The sequence below is a fragment of the Rhincodon typus genome, chromosome 1 (genome assembly GCF_021869965.1).
Source record: "Rhincodon typus isolate 14 chromosome 1, sRhiTyp1.1, whole genome shotgun sequence".
Lineage (NCBI taxonomy): Eukaryota > Metazoa > Chordata > Chondrichthyes > Orectolobiformes > Rhincodontidae > Rhincodon > Rhincodon typus.
In genome coordinates this window covers 65,104,662-65,123,116 of record NC_063332.1, presented here as the reverse complement: position 1 = coordinate 65,123,116, position 18,455 = coordinate 65,104,662, and the positions used below count along the sequence as shown (strand labels likewise).

Genomic DNA, 18,455 nt, shown 5'->3' with positions numbered 1-18,455 from the left:
GGATTCTCACAGGCTGTTACATCGATAAAGTACATACAGTCTGGTTGCTTAAACTTGTAACTTACTGGATCAGCAGCTGTAAGAGGTCGATAGTCGAGGCTCGATCTAAATTCTCTGATCATGCACATTATTTCCCAGTTTGGATTTGTAGAATCAACATCCTATTGTATTAAGCACACGGTTACTGAAGTAATCATATACAATAAATAGACTACACAAAGTGAATAAAACTATATGCACTAGTAACACTGGTTTTCAAAATCTTATACTTCAAAATGAGAATCAAAATATAAATATTTGCAAACGCTATTCTGGAAAGTAACTGCAGTTCTCTCTTTTTTAAAACACAGAGAATGGAGTAACCAATTATTGTCCACAGATCAGTTGTATCCCAGTGCTGAAGTTTTCAACATTAGCTTTGACTTTTTTCAAAACAGGTAATGAGAAAAGGCTGCATTACATTGGCACCAGGTTACAGAATTGGAGTCAAAAGTACATTTCAGGGAACAAAAAGAAAATTAGGATATTAACATTTCATCTCATTCCACCCCCATCACAGCATCAGCTGGACGGATTTTAGTGGTACCAACTGTCCTATTGTACTTTACCCAAACTGCCATCTTTACATATTCCTGCTCAGCATATACTGCCATTGGGTGACAGCCTGTAAAACATCACAGTAAATTACACATTCAAAACACTTCCATCTGGATAACAGACTATAATCACAGAGAAGGCCATTTTCTTCCTATTCTACATCAGGAACAAGACCAATCATGCTTCTCTGTCAACATCAGCCAACTCAAATGACATGGAATTGAATCTGGAACTTTCTTGGTTTGTACAGCTTAAGACCAATTTTGTTAAGATATTGTACAATATGGAATGTGCATATCACATGAAACTTGCCATTTGCTAACTAAGTCCCTGTTTCTTTTACTAACATCCAATGGTAGAAGACAGAAATTTCCAAATGATAAAATTGATGGAAGGGCTACAAAACTTCCTGGAAGCAGATCTGGAGAGAAAAAAGATTCTAAGAGACTGCATGAGCAACAGAGTACTTTTCTACAGGAGTACAATTAATCAAGTGTTGCCAACCACCTGGTGAATAAGTAAATTATGGATAACAAATAAATTTAGGACTTCTTTGTTGAACCTCAGGGAATGGGCGAGAAGTCAAGTACTTTGAGCAATAAAATGAGTGCAAACCTGAGCTCGTTTTTCCCTCATCTCTTGCTGCTGTATTCGCCGTTTTTCACGTTTTTCCTGGAGTTTTTCGACTTCTTTCACACAATTTGATTTTCTGCGTGCTGAAAGATTCATTTGTCAGCTCAGTACATATGCATTTGGTCAGTCATGTGGAGATCAACTGGATGAAGTTACTTAGAGTGTTGTAAACAAGTGCAACTTCGTTGACTCTAAAATTCAATTCTGATGCTAAATATTGCAAATTTTGTGTTGAAAATAGACATTTATGGTTTTACGTACTGTATACTTTGATACAACAAATACTGTTTTGCAGACAGATTTTTCAAGCATTCCAATTAATATTGCAAAAACATCATAAAACTGTGTAACAAATTTCAAGCTGTTACTGTAACCTCAATGTTGTAAACTGTTATAAACCCACCCTGATTTGGACTAGATCGGCCAGTATACAGTATGGGTGAACATTACTGGCAGAGGATATTTGCTAGCATGGTCATCAGTATTAGAGACTTTGAATTCCCATGTTTGATTGTATTTTGAGTTACGAGTGAGGCGTACACTGCTCACTGTTATAACATAGTGAATCAGATAACAACTTATGGTACACACACAATGAATTTACACCTTCTAGTGCACAAAGGCTGCTGTCAGAGATAGGTTGCTTCCACACACGTTGTACTGTTGCAGTCCTTGCAGATTGACTCAGCACGAAAATGAATAAATAGTATATCAGTTACAGCCCATTTGTTCTGCACTAAAATGTAAAGGTTTGAGCTGGTGTATTCACAAGTAATTAGTAAATTAGTGAAACATGACGGCATAGTAATCCAGAGGGCCAGACTAATACATTGGAAGCAGTCCGTACAGATTTACTAGGCTGATCATGGGTATGAAGGAATCTTCTATGAGGAGGAATTGAGTAGGTTGGGCTATATTCATTGGAGTGGAGAAGAATGGCGGGGAATTGAGTTTAAGAGCCGTGAGGTTATGCTGCAGTTCTATAAAACTCTGGTTAGACCACACTTGGAATATTGAGTTCAGTTCTGGTCACCTCATTATGGGAAAGATGTGGAAGCTTTAGAGAGGGTGCAGAGGAGATTTACCAGGATGCTGCCTGGACTGGAGGGCAGGTCTTATGAGGAAAGGTTGAGAGAGCTAGGACTTTTCTCATTGGAGCGAAGGAGGATGAGAGGACACTTGATAAAGGTGTACAAGATGATGACAGGCATAGATAGAATGGATAGTCAGAGACTTTTTCCCAGGGCAGAAATGACTATCACGAGGGGGCATAATTTTAAAGGTGATTGGCGGAAACTATAGGGGAGATGTCAGAGGTAGGTTCTTTACACAGAGAGTGGTGGGTGTGTGGAATGCACTTTCGGCAGTGGTAGTGGAGTCAGATACTTTAGAGACTTTTAAGCGACTCTTGGATAGGCACATGGATGATAGTAAAATGTAGCGTATGAAGGGTAGATTGATCTTAGTAGGATAATAGGTTGGCACAACATCGTGGGCCAAAGGCCCTGTACTGTGCTGTACTGTTCTATGCTCTATGTTCTAATGGAGGAGACCTTATTGAAGTACAAGATGCTTAGGGGCTTGACAGGATTGATGCAAAAGTGGGCAGCATGTGGCTCAGTGGTTGGCACTGCTGCCCCTTAGTGCCAGGAACCTGGGTTCGATCCTACCCTTGAGTGAGTGACTGTGTGGAGTGTGCACATTCTCTCAGTGTCTGCGTGAGTTTCCTCTGGGTGCTCAGTTTCCTCCCACAGGTCAAAAAAGTGTAGGTTAGGTGTACCGGCTACTGGGAATGCAATTTTACAGGGATAGAGTAGAGGTGGATCTGGGTGTTATGCTCTTCAGAGGGCAGTGTGAACTTGATGGGCCAACTGACCTGCCTGTACACTGTAGGGATTCTATAATTCTAAGTTGTTTCCCCATCTGGAAAGGTCTAGGACCAAAGGGCGTAATCTCGGTGCAAGGAAGAATTTCTTCTGAGGAATTCTTTACTGAAAATGATTGTCAAGGCTAGGTCATGAAGTATACTCATGGCTGAGATAGGCAGATTTTTAATCAAAGTTTACGGGGTAAAGGCAGCAAGGTAGAGTTGAGGATCATCGGATCAGCCATGATCTCAATGAATGGCAGAACAGAATCAATGGGCTGACCGGCCTACATCTCAAGTTTGTACACCGTTTGCTGGGCAAGATATTCAAATTGCCCTCTGCAGAGGGCAGATCTAAATATCTCTTAAAGATATTTAGAGTAAAACCCGTTTCTATTGCTTCATGTAGAACCAGTGTTTTCATGGCTGAAGTATTTTTAAATCAATTTGTATCCTTCCATGTATGCCATAGAAAGACGGATTCTTGGTATTGTAGTGACTGTAATAAGGTTAGCCAGGTGGACCTCAGAATATGAGTTTCCAGATGGGGGCTGGTAATCTGGTCCAATCAGGGAGCCCTGGCTGACAAATAAGAATACGGGTGTTAGGAGGTTGTTTACTCAGAGCTGGCTCTGAGGAAGCTGGATCAGTGTCAAGGACTCTCCACGTGTAAATAAAGGGGGACTTGGTGATGGAATACTGGCCTCTGTGGAGTTATTTCAGACATTATGCCTATAAACCTACAACAGAAAGCTGATCCTGATCCCCCACCCTTATACCCACAGCTCCTATTTAATTTAAGTCTTGTACCAATGGGAGACTTACATAGGCCATGGTCATGTTTCTAGTGCTTTTCACATGCAAACTGAACTTGTCATGAATCGCTACAAAGAGCTTCATGCACTCATCAACATCCTTAAATTAAACTTTTTAATCTCTGAAAAAGGATGAGCAAATTGTCCAAGTAACAGAGATAGAATGTTTTTTCTCTCAAATCCTTATCATCTGGTATACTTAACACTTCTTTTACACCTCAATGAGAAAAAAACAGGTTTTGATAAGGGGTGCAATAATGCCCTCATTTGGAAAATCAGTTCATTTGCAGTTTACCCAAACAAATATTTTATCATGCTTCACGTTCAGTTTCATTTGTGCCTTTTTTCATGGGAGGCTTGCTCAACAGCAAAGATGTCTTAACAGACACCAGATTTGTATAAATAAAATAGCTCACTCCAGCTATTCTGCACAGAAACACCAATCTTTTCCAGTTACAGCAACATGTATTCATCCCTTAACCTGAACTTCCATTCTTGCCTGGCTTTACTTTGCTCTTTGATAAAGTGAATATACACAACCAACATGTTCCACGCTGTTGAGATACAATGACTATCCAAAATGGAACAATGAAATGAATCTATGACTAGTACATTATGAAAGCTTACGATTGGTACAATTTCTTCAAACTGAACATTATCCTTTTCAACTTCTGAATTCTGTGTCATGTGTCACTTTCAAAACCTTATTATTTAAACTTTGGGCAGTTCATCACAATATTTGGAGTCACACCCAAAATAGATCCTTAGACATTCCTGAGGCTCATTCATCTATTGTTAACCCAATCCCATTGGCTGCCTGCATTTCTTCTACTGTACCAACTCCTGTGCCCCAACAATCCCAAAAGCCCACAATCTTAATGTTGTCTTTTTCTGCTGCACCACAGAAAGTTTCTTTAGTGCCATCCAAGTATTGAAGGATAGTAGTAAATGTGAATTGCCACATTGAGTATTTGCATTTTTTATATAGTCTGTTATAATTCCATGACATAATCCTTTATAAAATAAACACATTCTGTAATTTACCAAAGTCTGACCATGCCTCAGTCATTTAATAAATCACCTTTCTTATAAATTTCATCCACGAAACTTAATAGTCTGTGCAAACCTTCATCAGTATCAAACTAACAGGCACGAAGCTCAAAAGAAAATTTGACAGTTGACTTACTTTTGTCAGGAAGTGACAAGACCAAAGCCATACTTTGTTTTCTCTTTGATAATGACATGACCTATGCCCACACATTAACTTTATTTTTCCATCGGTCATTGGTTTAAATTTGGAAAACATTGGTGTGTAATCATGCCCTGACTGTTCAATTAATTTTGTGAACAATGATGGGAGAACAACTCAGATTACAAACTGAGATAACAAGGTGTGGAGCTGGATGAACACAGCAGGCCAAGCAGCATCAGAGGAGCAGGAAAGCTGACGTTTCGGGCCTAGACCCTTCTTCAGAAATGGGGGTTCTGAAATAAATAGGGAGAGAGGGGGAGGCGGATAGAAGATGGACAGAGGAGAAGATAGGTGGAGAGAAGACAGACAGGTCAAAGAGGCGGGGATGGAGCCAGTAAAGGGGAGTGTAGCTGGGGAGGTAGGGAGGAGATAGGTCAGTCCAGGGAGGACGGACAGGTCAAGGGGGCGGGATGAGGTTAGTAGGTAGGAGAAGGGGGTGGGGCTTGAGGTGGGAGGAGGGGATAGGTGGGAGGAAGGACAGGTTAGGGAGGCGGGGACAAGCTAGGCTGGTTTTGGGATGTGGTAGTGGGAGGGGAGATTTTGAAGCTTGTGAAGTCTACATTGATACCATTGGGCTGCGGGGTTCCCAAGGGGAATACGAATTGCTGTTCCTGCAACCTTCGGGTGGCACCGTTGTGGCACTGCAGGAGGCCCAGGATGGACATGTCATCTGAGGAATGGGAGGGGGAGTTGAAATGGTTCGCGACTGGGAGGTGCAGTTGTTTAGTGCGAACACCTACGTGTTCTGCAGAACACCTACGCTCAGTTCGCAACCCAATTGTATCAATGTGGACTTCACAAGCTTCAACATCACCCCTCCCCCAACCGCATCCCAAAACCAGCCTAGCTCATCCCCACCTCCCTAACCTGTCCTTCCTCCCACCTATCCCCTCCTCCCACCTCAAGCCCCACCCCCATCTCCTACCTACTAACCTCATCCCGCCCCCTTGACCTGTCCGTTCTCCCTGGACTGACCTATCTCCTCCCTAACTCCCCACCTACACTCACCTTTACTGGCTCCATCCCCGCCTCTTTGACCTGTCTGTCTCCTCTCCACCTATCTTCTCCTCTATCCATCTTCTTTCCGCCTCCCCCTCTCTCCCTATTTATTTCAGAACCCCCTTCCCCTCCCCCATTTCTGAAGAAGGGTCTAGGCCCGAAACGTCAGCCTTCCTGCTCCTCTGATGCTGCTTGGCCTGCTGTGTTCATCCAGCTCTACACCTTGTTATCTCAGATTCTCCAGCATCGGCAGTTCCTACTATCTCTCACAACCTTGGGATGTCTTATTATACTTTAAAACCAACGAGGGACTTTTTGAAAGATAGTCACTGTTAGAAGCCTGGTAGCAAATCTATGTATAGCAAACCTGCGGAAGTAGCTACAGAATTACTGAAACTGAAAATGCACGGTTCAAAACGTAGTTTTTCAACCCATCACTGTTTCAACTGTAAAAGAGCTCCAGAGCCTAATCCCACTTTCCAGCTCTTCAGGTTATAGCACTTTAAGCATATCTCTAAGTAATTTTGATAAATGCTAGAAGGGGTTTTGCCTCTATCACCTTTTTAACCAATGACATCTCCAAAATCTAAATCAGAGGGCAGACTGCTCATCTTATCTGAAATATGACACCCTCTAGCAGTGCAGCATTCCCTCTAATGTGGAGTGCCAGTCTACATTTTTGTGCTCCTGTCCTCAAGTAGGACTGGAGTTCACAAGCCTCTCAATCAAAAAGGTCAAGTGCTACCAGTTGAGTCATGGTTGACAAACAGTTCATGAATACAATGTTAAATCAGGCACAGAGAGAACAATGAAAAAAGGGAAATAAAGATGTGATGCAGAGAAAAAGAAAATTAAAAACAAATGAAATTTAAAATTTTATACTTTTTAATATCTCCCAATAACAGACTTCATACTTTTGTTGGCTAATTTTCAACATCAGAGGTTAATTAGGAATAAATAAAATAAAACCACATATTAAAGGGAAAATTGCACTTAAAGTGACAAGTTTCAACGTTATGGAATGTTTTTGTGGAAATATTTCCTATGCAAATACAGCAACCTCATGTCATGTCAAACTGATGTTGATATTTGTAATTAGTACAGTCACCCAATTTGGGCACCAACTTTTAGATATTTTCAATTAACTGCACACTTTCATCCTGCCCAAAATTGCTTTGGTATTTTTGTATAAACAGCAGCAAGTGTCTACAAACTCTCCATTCCTTTGGCAGCAAATGCTGGGCCAATATAAAAACGTTAGGTCAATTGTGGAGAGCTCTGCAGAGATGCCCTGTGACCAAAGTTTGCAAATGCATGTCAGCTGACAAGTTTTTTAAAGAAAATTAAAGTTAGTCTAATTTAGCAACAACGGTGTCACTAAAATTAATGTAACATCTACTTCCATTGTCACCTACAATCATTGCAACTAATGAAAACGTGCTACAAGGACAATTGACATGGGATGTATTTTTATAGCTGATGTCTTGTGGCACTGCATGTTTTAAGACATAATACAATTACTAACTTAAGTGTCCACTCTTACAAGACTGGCATTTTTCTCTTGTTTCTTGTCCCTTATCCCTTTTGTTTCTCATCATCTTTGATTCCCTAGGTCTTTGGATTTTCTTTCACGTGGGCAGTTTAGCATGGAAAGAAACAACTAATTTTTTTTTTCAAAATTCATTCATGGGATGTGGGCGTCATGGGCTAGACCAGCATTTATGGCCCATACTAATTGCCCAGAAGACAGTTAAGAGCCCACAACATTGTTGTGGGTCTGGAATCATACGTAGGCCAGACCAAGTAAGGAAGGCAGATTTACTTCCTTAAAGGAAATCAATGAACCAGATTGGTTTTCCTGAAAATCGGAAATGGCTTCAAGATCATTATTAGACTCTCATTTCCAGATTATTATTGAACTCAAGTTCCACCATCTGGCATGGCACAATGCGAACCTGGGTCCCCAGAACATTACCTGGCTCTCTGGATTAATAGTCTAGCAATAATACCACTAGGTGATTACCTTCGAATTGAAAATTATTACTTCAGTTAGGTTTAGGTAACGGGGAAATTTGGGCCTTCCCATCTGTATACAACTCACCCATTAATTAGAATAAATGTCTTATATCCTTTCATTATATCTTCTCACAGTCAATTCACTAACATTGCTACACCCCTTTGAAATACTGTTATAAAGTGGAGGTCAACCCCCCTCTGATAACTAAAACCAAAGCATCCAGAGTGGCTTGCCTTGCCCGATAATCCGTTAAAAGTGTGAAAAGTGGTATAACCTGCCTCTCACCCCCAAACTGTTATAAAGAAGTGGTTAAATTAAATAAACTCCTGACACTGACTCTATAATCAATAAGTAACAACTTATTTATCTAACTCTAACAGTGAGCAAAGTAACTGAACTATTAACAAACCAAACAATTCCCCTCTAAATGCCAACTATTCCTGAATAAAACAAGATTCTAATGGTATGCTGTTCCAATTAATAGAAATCCCAATTATATACACCAAAATAAAAACAATTAAAACTTAGTTTCTCGAAATTACAGCCAGGTTGCACCTTCCAAAATGGTCTCTGCTTTATCCGTTGATATTCTGTCAGGGTTATTCTCTTTGTGAATTCTTCTGTCTGGAACATTAGCCAAGAGTGCTGCAGTACCTTTATTAATTAGATGATGCTTTCTCTAAGAGCCGAGAGATCTGATCTCTTATCAGAAGGCAGCTCGTTCTCTCCCGATTTTCCAAATTCTCTTCTTTTATACCCTTGATGACATATCTATTTCTTACAATAGGATTGGCCCTATGTTGTCAAAATCATCAGATTTCAAGTTAAATGGTTTTTGGTATCTAAGGGCCTGGTTTAAATTAATTGGCTAATTCAAATTTGTTGTCTTATTAAGAAAACAAAAAACTGCGGCTTGGACTACTAACCATACAGTCTCGGATTCAGATGCTTGGAGCACCTGCAAACCCCCAAGCTGCCCAGAGATACTACACACAAGAGGTTTTTCCTTTCCCTTGGTCCACTATAACATACCTAATCCTTCGTCTGCCATCTCTCCAACAAGGCGCAACCTCTCACCCACAACCTGTTTCCCTCTTCCACTATCCACCCATTTGTCCTGGAAAGACTTAATATGTTTTCAAAGTTGAACTAGCATTTTGTAAAGTCAAGTTAGTCGGTCTCTGTTTCAGAGCTGTTATACCTTAGAACTACTGGTCTCAAGTATAGACTTTTTGTATGGACATTTTATGTCAACAAAGGTCAAGCAAGTTAATATCAAAGTTCAACTTTATTAATTTGCTTATCCTAGTTTTAAAATCCCTTCATGGCCTCACCCTTCCTCATCTCCTAGGTTCTCCAGCCCTACAAGGCAACTCAATGTTTTAGCAAAGATTTGTAGCTCAGGTTGTAGGTGAAGTTGTTGACTTGCTTGCTGAGCTGGCTTGTTTTCATTCAGACGTTTCATCACCATATTAGGTAACATCATCAGTGAGGCCTCCGATGAAGCAATCTTGTTCTACTCCGCTTTGAATTTATACTGTCCAGTCCATTACGGTGAGTAATGTTATTTCTGGTTTTGTTCTGTACGGGTTTGTAAATGGGGTCCAATTCTATACGTTTGTTGATTGCATCATGGGCTGAGAATCATGGCTCTAGGAATTCCAATGCGTTTCTATGTTTGGCTTGGGCTACTAGGGTTATGTTTTCCCTGTAAAACTCATGGTCTTCATTGTCCGAGTGTACTGATAATAAGGAAAGTTTTTTGTGTCGTTTTGCTGCTAGTTGATGTTCATGTATTCTGATGGCTAGTTTCCTTCCTGTCTGTCCGATGTAATGTTTGTGGCAGTAGTTGCATGGTATTTTGTAAACTACTTTGGTTCTGCACATTGTGGAACGGGGCCTTTAATTCTTGAGAGTGCTTGTCATAGAGTGAATGTGGGCTTGTGTGCTACAATGATTCCTAGCGATCATAGGAGTCTCGTTGTCAGTTCTGATATGTTCTTGATATAGGTCAGTGTGGCCAGTGTGTTATGACGTACTGTGTCCTCTTGTTGTTGTCTATTTAGTCGGCACCTGCAGATGAAGTTGCAGGGATATCCGCTCATGACCCCATTCCCACAACATGCAGAACCAATGTCGTATACAAAATACCATGCAACGACTGCCACAAACATTACATTGGACAGACAGGAAGGAAACTAGCCATCAGAATACACGAACATCAGCTAGCAGCAAAACGACACAACAAACTTTCCTCAATATCAGTACATTTGAACAATGAAGGCCATCAGTTTAATTAGGACAAGGTATCCATAGTAGCCCAAGCCAAACACAGACATGCATGGGAATTCCTATAGGCATAGTTCTCAACCCATAATGCAATCAACAAACATATGGAATTGGACCCCATATACAAACCCTTACAAAACAAAACCAGAAATGACACTACTCACCGTAACGGACCGGACAGTATAAATTCCAAGCAGAGTAGAAAAACATCGCTTCATCAGAGGCCTCACTGATGATGTTACCTAGCATGGTGACGAAATGTTTGAACGAAAACAAGCCAGCTCGGCAAGCAAGTCAACAACATCAGGCAACTCAATAGTTAAATTTAATCATATTAACATATGAATCAGGAGTAGCAGAAGGCTATTCAACCCCAAGGGTGCACAGCTATTTAATAAGGTCATGGGTAATCCAACTGCAAGCTCAAATCCACATTCCCGCTACATCCTTTCAACATTTGCTTAACAAGAATCTTTTGTCTTAAAAATAGGCAAGGAGTTTAAAAAGCTCAAGATCCTCAGAAATAATTTTATCTAATTTCAGTTTTAAAATGGGCCACATCTATTTTTTTATATAACAGTGACCCCGAGTTCCAGATTCTCCCATAACAGGAAGCATCCTCTTCACCCTATCACCTCTCAGGATTTTACTGGTTTCAATCACATCGCCTTGTACTTTTCTAAACTCAGCAGGTACACGTCTACCCTACCAAAAACTTTTCTTCATAAGCCAACCTACAGATTACAGGTGTTAGTCTAGTAAACATTCTCTGAATTGTGTCCAATCTAAATTCTTGGTCTTTAAAAAAAATTAAATGTTTTATAGGAACTCATAAATGGAAGATAAAAAGGCAGAAAAGAAAACCCAATAAGCATTTGAGAATTGTTGGAACCCAGTGGCTAGATTGAGCGCAGGAAAAAAAAAAATAGGCATATATAGATACTTTCGTTAGAATGTGGATATAGATAATTAGAATGGAAAATATATAAACAGAGTGATTCTTCAACAGAAGTAATGAATCATATGTCTGCACCGCAGTCCAATTAGTCTTTGTCCTATACCCTGCAACGGGAGATCAGCTAATGCATTTCATATTAGATGCACAATTGTACTGCACTTACATGGTGGTGCAAAATCTTTCTTCCCAGGCTGGGCTGGTGAGATATCTGAAGCACTGCCATTCTGATGTGTAGCTGAAGAGTGTTCTGGAACCTGACTTGGTCTTGAGCGGGTTGATGCAACTGAGAATAAAAATATAATTATGTGCAGTTTGAGAAATTCTGTTAAAGCAATACATCAGGCACTTTGTATAAAATAACTGAAAAAATTTCCAAGCTCAAGCCAAAACAATTCAAATACTTTGAACAAGATCTGTTTTAATAAGCCACTGACATAATTAAAATATGGTGTGCATTTACATAGAACATTTCATGATCACTGGAAATACTTTGAAGTGTAGTCACTGTTGTATGTAGATAATCCTCCAAGCAATGGTGCCAATCAGTTTTAAACTAGTTAATATCTGGAAATATTAACATTCTGCACTTCCATACTTGGCATAAAGAGAGCTTGTTCTTCTCTCTGCTCACTGGCAATATTTAGTCTGTTGTAGTTGTGGCAAGTTCTTCCGAAATGAGGCATTGAGGATGCAAATATAACTAAATGTAAACTCATGTCATGCATGTAACCTGAACTCAAGTTTGTGCAAATTTATTTCAACGTTCTGTCAAACTATTTAACACGTCAATTTTTACAATAATTCTTTAAATTTAATTGTGTCTATTGTTGCTGTCTTCATTCGAGCCAGATGTGGCTTTGGACCGTGTTATAAAAGAAGTTATTTCACATTATAAATTACACTTTTCTGAATTCCAGAATTTAAAAATAAAGATTATGTATTAAAAAAATTGTGTGTACTGGATTCAAAATAACATGGACATAAATCAGTAAAACTGGTGTTAATCAATAATTTCAGATGGATAACAGTTATATCAGGTTTCACAAAATTGAATGGTAAAGAAGGGGGCGATATTTAGTTTTATCTACATCCTCTAATGGCTCCTTCCTAAAGAACCTTCCACAACTATATCAGACTCCAGCGTTAATATCACGAATGACAAGAAAAATTAAGCTCTCTTAATGTCAAAGATGAAAGTGTAACATACTAATAGTCCAGGTTTTCAGCTAGTTTGATCCTAATTTCCGAGTTCACATTGAGAAATTTAATTCCCAAACCAAAAGGGTAAAAATATGATGTAACGGTATACAAAGCAGCGAGCTAACAAAGAAGAACATAAAAGTCATGTAAAAGTCAGTTTCTGTGACACAATATTATGTATAATTATCAAAACAATGGAAAATGCACCATCACCCCACACTAAAATTACCTCGGTTATCTTTGGCAGGAGTTTCATTCTTAGCAGCCACTGTTCGGCGATTCTTTAAAAGAAAACACAGGCAATGACATAATTACATAAATTAAAGTCAAGGGATGCAGGTGAGGCCATCAAATCCCCTGTTTCCAACAAGACATATTTGTGGTGGAAATTCATCCAATAATAAAAAAAGTAATGGTTTTCAAGTGCTATGCACAAGATATAGATGATAAGGAACACAGATATGTGATCAGACACGTGCTTGTAATTTTATAAAAACTGTTGGAAGCCTACACTATTGTGCATCAAGGAGTGGTTAAAAACTTTATGCAGTCTCTAGTGAGGGGAGGATGATGAAAGCAGGATAGAGATCAAAGCTGAATATATCTGTCAAAAGGGTAAACAAGCAAAAAGGAAAAGGAATCGACATTTTTGCGGCACAGCATGGGGACAGCAAATGAGAGAGCATGAAAGCACACGTGACAGAGAAAACCAAAGCGAGAGACAGAAATCATGAAAAGAGAAAGGAGAGGGGGAGGAGGCAAGGGAGAGGGGGCGAGGGGTGGACGGAAAGAGAGGGGTAACACCCACAATTTAAAACAACAATAGTACCACATGCTAGAGAGTACAGAAATAAGACTGAATGAATGAATGAATAAAAGCGACTGGAGAAATGATGTAGGTTTTGGGGGTGCTGAAATTTGTACAAAGTGCCAGATTAAACCGCAACCGATCCAGATTTGTAAGATGATTTGCTAGCACTTTGATTTACACAGACCAGGCAGGGTGTGGAAACTTGAGAGGGGGTTCAAACAAGAGAACAGGTGCAGAGAGTGTGTGCATGTCCTGTCTGCAAAGGTTACATACAGTTGATGCATAGAATTCTCTATTCCAGATTGTAGTGGACACCAGGACATAGACAGATTTTTATGTAGTAATGGGTTGAAGAGTAATGAGGACAGGCAGCAAAGTGGAGTGGAGGCGAGATGCGGCAAGTCATGATCGTATTGAATGGCAGAGCAGGCTTGAGGGGCCTGCTTTAACACCAACTTATGATGTTCTTATGATCTCATATGTGCATCTTCCAGAACATGTAAGTGTGTCACAGCAGGTCCGACTGACAGTCCTAAATTGGTTGTCAGTCTAATACTTTGCACACAGGTTTATTTAGCAAATGCTGTTCAATTGTGGAATCACATCCCCTTGCCAAACAATCAGCTTCCTCCTTTCATATAGTATAAATATTACTTTCCCTTCAGCAATTTTTGTGAATTTTCCAGATGACTGCAAAGCTCCGAAAATATTTGATTTTTGTTCAGAATAATAATCAAGAGACAGAATTAAAGGTACTCTATCAGACTACATACAGTATTCTCAATAAGGAGGTGAACTGATAGCACAAAAGGAAGTAGGGGAGTTCTGCGATAACGCATGTTCCAGCGACGTGAATTGGCTATAACACGACTGACAAAAACAGGTTTAATGTAACTGTTATAATGAATACATGGTAAGGATGAGAGACGGCTAGTTTAAGACAAGTAGCAATGAAAAGTAAGTGATATAGCGCTGCTAATAAAGGATTGGATCAATACATTAGTGCAAGAGGATCTTAGATCTGAAGAACAAGATGTAGAGTCTGTTTGGGTAATGGGAAGAAATAGCAAGGGGAAGCACATTTGAAACAATTATTCCCTTCCCTCCCCACCCCTAATTAATAACTGTGCTGTAAAAGAACTTTGAGAAAACAGTAGCATAAAATTCAATGACATTACCATTCAGTTTGGAAATGATATAGTTCAATCTAAAACTATTGAATCTAAACAAAGAAAGCTATGAAGATATGAGGAGCGAGTTGAATGTGGTGAACTGGGTAACCACATTTAAAAGATATGACAATAGACAGACAAGGGTAGTATTTACAATAACAAACGTGCATAAACCCAAACTGGGAAAGGTGAGTCAAATGTAGCTGACAAAGAAAGTTAAAGATAGTATTAAATCAAAGGAAAAGATCTAAAGTTGTAAGAAAAATATTGTAAGTCAATGAGTGGCAGTATTTTAGAATCTAGCAGAGAATGAGCAAGAAGCTTATAAAGGGAGGATAGAATGAGATTTTAAACTAGCAAGAAAGAAAGTTTCTACAGATACATTAAAAAAAAGGAGAAAAAGCAAAAGTATAGGTTCATTACAGTCAGAGATAGGAGAATTTATACTGGGAAATTGCCCACAAGCTAAAAAGTTACTTTAGGTCTATTTTCATGAAGACATTTCCCCAAAATAATTAAATTCAAGATACTAGTGAGGAGGAGGAGCTGAAAGAAATTAGTTTGATAAAAAAGTACAGAAAATATGAACAAAAATGTAAAGGCGACACATCCCCAGCATCCAATGCCCCCAGAGCCTTGAAAAAAGCTTGATGCAGTTTATCAAAATTCTGTAGATTCTGGAACTGCACTTGTAAACATGACCCTACTAATTAAGAAAGCAGGGAGAAACATGGAGAACTAACAAACAATCTTCTAGCTTGACTGCAGTAGTAGGAGAAATATTATAATCAGTACAAAAGAATGTTAACTCGATACTTTGGACAGGTCAACATGGATTTGTTAAAAGGGAAAATCACATTTGACAAAACCTGTCAGGTTTTTTTTGAGGATATTATTCGCAGAGTACAAAAAGCAGAACCGATAGTTAAAAAGGTAAATAGTGTTGAGGTTGATGATATATCATGGAGGAGGAGGAGGAGGTTTGGAGGTGCTAAATGGCTTATTCGTGCTCCTCTGTTTCTATGTTCATTAACTTTGAAGGGAAAGAAACAAGAGAGGGGTGGCGGGCATGGGAGGTGAGGGGGTGGTTTGTACAGTTTGGAATGTTCAAAAAGATGAGAAATGACAATAGGTAAAAGTACAAGTTGTTAAATCCAGATGAAAACCCTGCTATTGCTACTAGACAGTAATGGTTTGGGTGGGAAGTCTGGAATGGGGAACAGAAGAATTTATTGACAAGGTTGGTTGAGATCATGCGTTTGAAATTTTGTATTGTCTAAAGGTCTTTGACAGAGTGTCACATTGACTAAGGAGCAGCAGGAACATAAATTCAAAATTTGTGGAGACAGACTGTAAAATAGCTGTGAATATCTGCTTTCAAATGGTGCCCTCCAACAGCTGGTATTATATTAAGCATTTAAACATAACTATATAGGGCCTAATTTCAAAGGCTGCAAATAACACAACTTGATAATATAATAAATAGTTAAGACTAGTAACTGTCTTCATGAAGGCATAGCAGTAAAATGGACAGAAGCAATTTGATACCAGAATAAAGGTAAGTAAATTAATTGGGACAAATTTTAAAATGGGGCGGCAATAGAAAAGAAAAGAGATCTTTAAAGTGACAGGACAACAGAATAGAGGCTATTAAAAAGCACACAGAATCTTCTTTTTGAGCAGAAGGACAGAATACAAAAGCACGGAGGCTATGCTAAATATCAGCACAACAGCAAAGATGTGGAACTTCAATTACATGGACAGACTAGAGAAACTGGACTGTTCTCCTCTGATCAGGGATGTTTAAAGGAAGAAGATTTCATAAGTGTTCAAACAGTTGTGATGGAGTAAATAAGGGTCTGTAACTAGAGGACACCAGTTAAGTGGCCGAAGAACCAGAGGCAAGAAGAGCACGAACTTTTGTTTTATCATTTAAACACAGTGAAAATGATTGAAAAAATGCACGGCTTAACAGAACGGCAAAAACTGAAGAAGGATGAGAGGTGACTTGATAGAAGTGTACAAGATGATGATGGCATAGATAGAGCGGATAGTCAGAGACTTTTTCCCAGGGCGGAAATGACTATCACAGGGGGGCATAATTTTAAGGTGATTGGAGGAAGGTATAGGGGAGATGTCAGAGGTAAATTTTTTTTTTTACAGAGTGTGGTGGGTGCATGGAATGCACTGCCAGCGGTGGTAGTGGAGTCAGATACGTTAGGGACAGTTAAGCGACTCTTGGATAGGCACATGGATGATAGTAAAATGTAGGGTATGCAGGGTAGTTTGATCTTCGAGTAGGATAATAGGTCGGCACAACATCGTGGGCCAAAGGGCCTGTATTGTGCTGTACATTCCATGTTCTACATTCTAAGTATTGCTGCCAATGACATCCTTTTCTTTAAAAAAATGTCAAAAGAAAATCACATTTCTTTCCACCAATAACCTATGTTTACTCCTAAGGTACATGGAGAGTAAAAAATAACATCTAGGATAAATTACAAAAACATAAATATCAAAAGGAATTAACAGACCTTTACTATCTTGTTAGTTTTGATGGAAGGTGTTGGAGGGGGAGGTGTTTCAGGACTTGGCTCAATTTCCTCATCCGGTGCAAGGTCTGGATTAAGTGCAAAAACGCTTTCAAGGTCAATCTATTAATTGGGGGAAGAAACGTACAGATTATACATTCAATAAACCTTGAGTTATCCAAAGTCATTTTTTAAGCATTTGAATAATTATTCAATGTCCATCCAAATGGCTCCAGTACCAATGAGACCAGTAGAGTCATAGAGGCATACAGCATGGAAAGAGGCCTTTCAGCCAACCCATCTGTGTTGACCACATTTCCTAAACTGAACTAGTCCCCATTAACTGTAGTCGTCCCATATCTTGCTAAACCTTTCCTAAACATGTACCTGTCCAAATGTCTTTTAAGTGTTGTAATTGTACCCATTTCCTCTGGCAGCTAATTCCAGATACAAACCACCCTCTCTGTGTGAAAATGTTACCCCTCAGGTCCCTTTTAAGTCTTTCCCCTCTCACCTTAAACCTGTGCCCTCTAATTTTGGAACCCACTTACCATGGGGAAAAGATCTTGGCTATTCAACTTATCTATGCCCCTCGTGACTTTATAAACCTCTTTAAAGATCACCCCTCAGACACCCACGCTCCGGATAAAAAATGGCCCAGCCTATCCAGTCTGTCCTTATAACTCAAACGTTCTAGTCTCACCAACATCCTTGTAAGTCTTTTTTGTATCCCTTAATAACATCCTTCCTACAGCAGGGTGACCAGAATTGTACGTAGTACTCCAAATGTGACATCACAAATGTCTTGTACAGTAGTAACATGACATCCCAACTCCTTTATACAGTGCTCTGACCAATGAAGGCAAGCTTGCCAACCTCCTTCTTCACCACCCTGTCTACCTCTGATGCCACTTTTAAGGAACTATGTACCTGCACCCTTGAGTCTCTCTATTTGATAACATTCGTCAGGGCCCTACCATTATCTGTGCAACTCCTACCCTGGTTTGTCTCATCAAAATGTAACACCTATCGGAATTAAACTCTATCTGCCATTCCTCGGCCCATGGGCCCAGTTATCAAAATCCCGTTTTACTCTTAGATAACTTCTTCACTGTCTACTATACCACCAACTTTGGTATCATCTGCAAATTTACTAACCATGCCTGCTATATTCTCATCCAAATCATTTACACAAATGACAAACAATAGTGGACCCAGAACTGATACTGATGGCACACTGCTGGTCACAGGCCTCCAGTCTGAAAAACAACCCTCTACCATCACCTTCTGTCTCCTCCGTCAAGCCAATTTTGT

At 39.5% G+C, this 18,455-nt stretch overlaps 1 protein-coding gene across 5 annotated transcripts in view; it reads right to left on the bottom strand.

Moving 5' to 3' along the window:
- kif2a (kinesin family member 2a) overlaps positions 1-18,455 on the bottom strand; it is a 141,685-nt gene that overhangs the window by 76,023 nt on the left and 47,207 nt on the right. For all 5 annotated transcript variants that reach the window (XM_048602256.1, XM_048602265.1, XM_048602276.1 and 2 more), the window contains exons 3-7: positions 17,145-17,264; positions 12,857-12,908; positions 11,591-11,710; positions 1,213-1,313; positions 66-161 (exon numbers count right to left, since the gene is read on the bottom strand). In XM_048602256.1, the coding sequence (XP_048458213.1) occupies positions 66-161; positions 1,213-1,313; positions 11,591-11,710; positions 12,857-12,908; positions 17,145-17,264 (489 nt within the window). The remainder of the gene's footprint in view (positions 1-65; positions 162-1,212; positions 1,314-11,590; positions 11,711-12,856; positions 12,909-17,144; positions 17,265-18,455) is intronic.